Raw genomic sequence first — 6,811 nt, 5'->3', positions numbered from 1 at the left:
GCTGACACTTGCAACACATGTAGTCAACACAGTCTAGTCCATCAGAAATTGGTTGTGTTGTGATGACAGTTAAGCAAAGACCTGCGGATGAAGATAATTCGTACTTATTCAGTCGGAAAGGAGTTCTATCAACATGTTAGGAAACTTATTTGAAGAAGAGAAGGGTGCCTTTGAAAGTCTTGAGACAACTCCTTTCAGTTCTGAGAAAGGCGGGGCACCCAGAACACCCCGATCTCAATGTAACCTCGCCGGGATCGCCAATCAGGGCGCGACATGCTATCTGAACTCGCTGCTACAAACTCTACTTTTAACACCAGAATTCAGAGGTATATCATTCTAAGTAATATGAAGTTTTATTAAAGATTACAATTTTTTTTTCAGTTAAGCTTGGGAAAAGATCTACAAGATATGTGTGATTGGCATCGCCATATTACCACATTAACTGTGATGAGACTGTGGTAATATTTATACCAGCAAATGGGCGATTTATAAGCAGGTCATGAAGGTTCAGTGACAAACGTAGCTTAAGCATATGTTTGCATTTTGACACAAGCACATGTCCAGATTCAGTGTCTATTAGGGCTGGGATGGGTACTCAGGTCGGGTGGGTACTATGTAGGACCCGGGTTCCCACAGGACTCCCGCAACCTGTGGTTACTGGTTAGTCACGTGATATATTGTTTAATGGCAAAGATGATCAAGGACTAATGTCCTAATGTTTGCATTTCTTTCTGACTATGCACCCATTCTCTATGACTTTATATGTTTGCATAAAGAAAACACTTCAGTCAACTTCAGTGTATGCATGACGAGATCATTTTATACATGTATCTAATTACATTTTGACATGAGTACAGTCAAACGTTTCCCAATCGGTCATTTTCTAGATATGTCTTGATATCTACAGCGGGTTCCCCATAGGGTTTGGTAATAGGGGGGTGGGTACCTGGGTGGTAAATTTGGACTTGTCCCTGCCCTAGTGTCTATATCAATATATGTATGCAACTGCTTCAGTAATAAGCTTGGTTTTCCTGTGACAAATGCAAGAGTGTGGTATATCGTAGTGGTATATGGCAATGTAATTTGCTACACAGAGTTGTGTGCCCTAGTCATGCCAGGATCAGCTAGTCAAGGTTGGATTCTGAGATTTGCCTAAAATAGGATCATTGATAAGATGTCAACACAACATAATTCACTTTTAAGGTTTTGTGAGTTGTAAACATGTGGGCTGCATTAGTTTATGCTTTCTTCCCACATTAGCTCGGATGACATGCCTTGATATGACTGAAATACTTTTCAACCCAACTCACTCTCTTTTATATGCGGTGGAGCCAGATATTTTGCATGTGCGCACTCTGTCTCAAGAATATAAACAAAACTTCAGTGCTTTCATCTTCAAAGTATATAATTTGTAATTCTGTTTCCAGAATCCCTGTTTCAACTGAGAGAAACAGATCTTGGATGTTTGGAGGACAAGGATAAACCTGGCGCCAAGGTAACAGTCACTTTGCCTGTTTATTCTCACCTATGGAGAATATTATCCAAGGGAATGGAAACATGCAAGGGTATTAATCTCATATCGTGTAATGTTATTCTTGAAGTAATCAAAGTTTAAAACATATTTCATTTAACTAAAGTAATTTCAAAAATCTAAGCAGTGCCTGAGTGAAACTCCCCATTTAACATATAGTGCCAAATGATTTCCGGTGGTGTTTGTTTACATAAGGTATAAGTACTCATGGGGAATTCTCTATACTTTTTGGAAACTTAAGCAATAACAAAAATTAAATATATATAAATTTATTTAGCACCAATTTCCAGATTGGATCTGCTCAAAGGCGCTTTTGCATGAGTCTGGTGGCCAAAGTGAGAGTTCAATGAGTGTTGTAGGTGGTTTGGAACAAATAGGTTTTTAACACTCCCTTAGTTTGTTTGATATCTTTGGCACTTTTGATGTTGACGGGCATGTTGTGCCAAAGCGTTGGATCGGCCTTTGCAAAGCATCGGTCATCAATGATATTTAGGCAATAGTATTTAGAGCCAAAGTGCTAGAAGTCCTGCTTGCTGATCCCAGATTTGTCATGACGCCATGTTTAACAGATTGTTTTATTGTATCAGTAACACTATCAATTATTTCATAAGTAGGTTGTTCTTACTTTGCTTTAGTAGAGCATCACAATCCTAAAAACCCTGTGGAAATTCCTGTTCAGAATCGTCTTCCTGAGGCAAGGGAGTTTGCCGACTAGAAAAGTCCAGTTTCCACACTTGCCAAACTAGTCTCAATTATGGAGTTATGTTTTGGGTGGACTAATGAGTCATAGTCTATTAAAAAATCGCGTAATGAAGTGACATCCGGTTTGTAAACTGCTGTACAGAATTTGGTCGATTGCAGGATTGCAGGATTTGACCTTGGCGTCAACAGCCATTTTCCAAATCTTTTCATATTTTTAGTCAAGGTTGTCAAATGATTTGCTGCACTTCACGAAGTAAGACTCATTTTATCACAATATAGATTTTGATTATGCCTCAAATCGTCTTGACTGGGCACCGTCAGTTTGTTTGAAGCAAATGCAAGTGTTATGAGAGATGGAATCTGATTGGTCAATAGTAGAGACATAAAAGGGAACTAATTCATCATAACCACTGGTGGCACAACGGTCAATCCCAGAAATTCCAGCCTAGTTCGGCAAGGGTGGAAACTGGACTTTACAGTCAGTTAACTCCCTTACTTCGGGATGATTGGTCAGAATAGCTGTCCAGTATTTGTTGCTTGTCGTAAGCGCTAACCTTGGGCTCTGTATGTCCGGATCTGTGACTTAGTCGATTGTGGGGCACCATACCGTGATGGTGTTGATCATTGGTCCTTCCCTGGTCACAGGTTTGCTTGGTCCAGAATAGAGTCTCCTGTAACCATGGTAATGGGAGAGGATGGTGATGGGATTGGTCCAGAATTTACAGGTTGATGTGATTTCGTTGGGATATTGCTGACTGGGCAGTGAACAACACTCACTCACTCACTCACTCACTCACACACTCACTCACTCACTCACACACTCACTCACTCACTCACTCACTCACTCACTCACTCACTCACTCACTCACTCACTCACTCACTCACTCACTCACTCACTCACTCACTCCTGAATGGCTGCCTGTGTTGTTCTGTATTGAGATTCAGGCCCTGTACGTCTCCTGTAACCATGGTAATGATAGAGGATGGTGATGGGATGAGAGTATGTGAATCTGATTGGCTGAAGCACTCAATCATGATGTTGAAGGCCCGGGTTGAATACTTACATGCGTACTGTGTTGGAATTCAACTTCTGGGGACCCTACCATTTTTGTTATAGCCAAATTTTAGATATTTGTTGTACATAGAAAACTATTCCGGGATTACATTTTGGCTGGAATAACGAGTCTATGCATAGTCTATGCATACGTGCCGAACTGGTCATCCAGTTAAAAACAACATGGATTTCAATGTGCAGATTTTGGTGGACAGATATTTTGCAAATCTTATGTTTTTTATCAAAGTGCTCAAGTGACTTGATGCACTTTGCGAGGTAAGACTGGTGGCGCTATGATCAAGCCTGGAAATCCCAGCCTAGTTCGGCAAGGGTGGAAACAGTCAGTTAACTCAGTCTAAAAAGCAACTACGCTTGTCGTAAGAGGCGACTAATGGGATCGGGTGGTCAGGATCGCTGACTTGGTTGATGCATGTCATCGTTTCCCAATTGCGTGGATCGATGCTCATGATGTCAATCACTAGATTGTCTGGTCCAGACTCGATTATTTACAGACCTCCGTCATATAGCGGGAATATTGCTGAGTGCGGTGTTAAACAACAAACCAACCAACCAACTCCCTTGCCTTGGGAAGATGGCCAGTGGATGTCTCGGACTGCTTTCTCAGGGGTTGTTGACACCTATTATATACTGTTGAAACTAAGACTTATAAGTTAATTGTCCAATGATTCCTAGTTTAGAAAATGGCTGTGACAGTTGTGTTTCTTACCCTCAGGTTCGAGTGATTCCGCTGCAGCTTCAACGCCTGTTTGCCCGTCTGCTGCTCCTTGACCAGCAGAGTGTGTCCACGGCCGACCTCACGGAGTCCTTCGGATGGACTAACAACGAGGTAGGTTGCTACAAGGCAGAGTGTGTCCACGGCCGACCTCACGGAGTCCTTCGGATGGACTAACAACGAGGTAGGTTGCTACAGGGCAGAGTGTGTCCACGGCCGACCTCACGGAGTCCTTCGGGTGGACTAACAACGAGGTAGGTTGCTACAAGGCAGAGTGTGTCCACGGCCGACCTCACGGAGTCCTTCGGATGGACTAACAACGAGGTATGTTGCTACACGGCAGAGTGTGTCCACGGCCGACCTCACGGAGTCCTTCGGATGGACTAACAACGAGGTAGGTTGCTACACGGCAGAGTGTGTCCACGGCCGACCTCACAGAGTCCTTCGGCTGGACTAACAACGAGGTAGGTTGCTACAAGGCAGAGTGTGTCCACGGCCGACCTCACGGAGTCCTTCGGCTGGACTAACAACGAGGTAGGTTGCTCCACGGCAGAGTGTGTCCACGGCCGACCTCACGGAGTCCTTCGGCTGGACTAACAACGAGGTAGGTTGCTCCACGGCAGAGTGTGTCCACGGCCGACCTCACAGAGTCCTTCGGCTGGACTAACAACGAGGTAGGTTGCTACACAGCAGAGTGTGTCCACGGACGACCTCACGGAGTCCTTTCGGCTGGACTAACAACGAGGTAGGTTGCTACACAGCAGAGTGTGTCCACGGCCGACCTCACAGAGTCCTTCGGCTGGACTAACAACGAGGTAGGTTGCTACAAGGCAGCGTGTGTCCACAGCCGATCTCACGGAGTCCGTCGGCTGGACTAACAACGAGGTAGGTTGCTACACGGCAGAGTGTGTCCACGGCCGACCTCACGGAGTCCTTCGGCTGGACTAACAACGAGGTAGGTTGCTACAAGGCAGCGTGTGTCCACAGCCGATCTCACGGAGTCCGTCGGCTGGACTAACAACAAGGTATGTTGCTACAAGGCAGAGTGTGTCCACGGCCGACCTTTCATCCTTGATTGTTAACATTGTTGGTATTCTTTTCTTCCTAAAGCTTTTAGAATATTAAATATGCCGTTGGGAGCATTCTTGTCCCGGTCGTCTAAGGCACAATTTGCTGCGCAGAGTAGCTTCCCTTCAGTATGCCAAAGTTTTATGAAGGACCAGAAGCCTATGATTGTAGGTTCGAAGCCAACATTTACCCTGATTATTGTGTTTGGTTTGCCTGTACCAGACCCTTGTTTGTGGGTTTTGACCAAGAGTTAAACATCTAAGACCTCGCCCTGTGAAGATCCGTTTTAGAATTGGTCTTCAGCAACCACTGCTTGTCTATGAGATGATTAATGATACTGGAGGTCAGGTTCAGTGTCTTGGTTGATACATGTCATAATATCCCTATTGCGTGGATCGATGCTCATTATGTCAATCACTGGATTGTCTGGTCCAGACTTGAATATTTACAGAAAGGCATCATACAGTTACAAAATATTGCTGAGTGCAGCGTTAAACAAACAAACAAAACAAACCTAAGACCTGTATCATTTTTAAAGCTGAGCTCAACCCAACCCAACTCACTCACTCACTCACTCACTCACTCACTCACTCACTCACTCACTCACTCACACACTCACTCACTCACTCACTCACTCACTCATGAATTCCTTGCAGCAATTCCAGCAGCATGACGTGCAGGAGCTCAACAGGATCCTGTTCAGCGCCATTGAAGACTCCCTGGTGGGGACGTCCGGGCAGAGTCTCATACAGAGGCTTTACCATGGAAACATCGTCAATCAGGTACATGTTGTCATGGTAACATTGTCTATCAGGTACTAGTTGTCATGGAAACATCGTCAATCAGGTACATGTCATGGTAGCATTGTCAATCAGGTACATGTCATGATAACATCATCAATCAGGTACATGTTGTCATGGTAACATTGTCTGTCAGGTTCAGGACATGGTAACATCGACAATCAGGTACATGTTGTCATGGTTACATCATCAATCAGGTACATGTTGTCATGGTAACATTGATAATCAGTTGGCATGAAAACAATAAATCAGGTAATCAGGTTTCCATATGAAGACCATGAATCAGGAACATGTTGTCATAGAAACTTCACCAATTAGGTACGTGTTGTCATGGAAACTTCATCAATCCAGTAAATGTTTCCTTGCAGATATTATCAGTCTTGTACATGTTGTGACAGAAATATTGCTGTAAGGTATGAGAAATGATAAGTTAGTGAACCTTATTCTGATATGTTTGACATTTTTTTGTTTGTCAATAAGTATTTTGTCCACAGATCATCTGCCAGGAGTGTGGGAAGATCAGTGAGAGGAGGGTGAGTACTCACTGGGGCGACAATACAAACTCCACAGAACTAAATACTTGCCCCAATATGGCACCTATCTCAGCAGCACCTTCACAGTGTCGTACATGATCACTTGACATTTATAAAATAAACGGCTTCTCAAATCTAAAATTGGCTTGACCTTAGTGGGAATGAGGCACTTTTTATTCCCCGTTAAGTAAACAACCTTAGTGCAATGACAAAACAACATGAACAGACCAATTATGTCATGGATTTGTTTATTTTTCTTTTTGAATCATTTGCCCAAAGGGACTTACAGTTTTATGAGGGTTCTGCTTGGTTTTGGAGACTGGTGTAAAACAACTCATAAACACTACCCAAGATGCAAGGCATACTTGCAGAAGAGATTATGCTTGGTGT

The 6,811-nt window shown here is 43.6% G+C and overlaps 1 protein-coding gene across 1 annotated transcript in view; it reads left to right on the top strand.

Annotated features, from left to right (window-relative positions):
• The window catches only part of LOC124117878 (ubiquitin carboxyl-terminal hydrolase 40-like), a 73,608-nt gene continuing 66,797 nt past the window's right edge, over positions 1 to 6,811 (top strand). Inside the window, exons 1-5 of the mRNA XM_048391159.1 lie at positions 1 to 326; positions 1,428 to 1,495; positions 4,021 to 4,134; positions 5,745 to 5,870; positions 6,383 to 6,421. Coding sequence (XP_048247116.1) covers positions 134 to 326; positions 1,428 to 1,495; positions 4,021 to 4,134; positions 5,745 to 5,870; positions 6,383 to 6,421 — 540 coding nt within the window. The 5' untranslated portion in view covers positions 1 to 133. The remainder of the gene's footprint in view (positions 327 to 1,427; positions 1,496 to 4,020; positions 4,135 to 5,744; positions 5,871 to 6,382; positions 6,422 to 6,811) is intronic.

The sequence above is a fragment of the Haliotis rufescens genome, unplaced genomic scaffold (genome assembly GCF_023055435.1).
Source record: "Haliotis rufescens isolate VD_foot unplaced genomic scaffold, xgHalRufe1.0.p SCAF_10, whole genome shotgun sequence".
NCBI lineage: Eukaryota > Metazoa > Mollusca > Gastropoda > Lepetellida > Haliotidae > Haliotis > Haliotis rufescens.
This window is presented reverse-complemented; position numbering and strand designations above follow the sequence as displayed.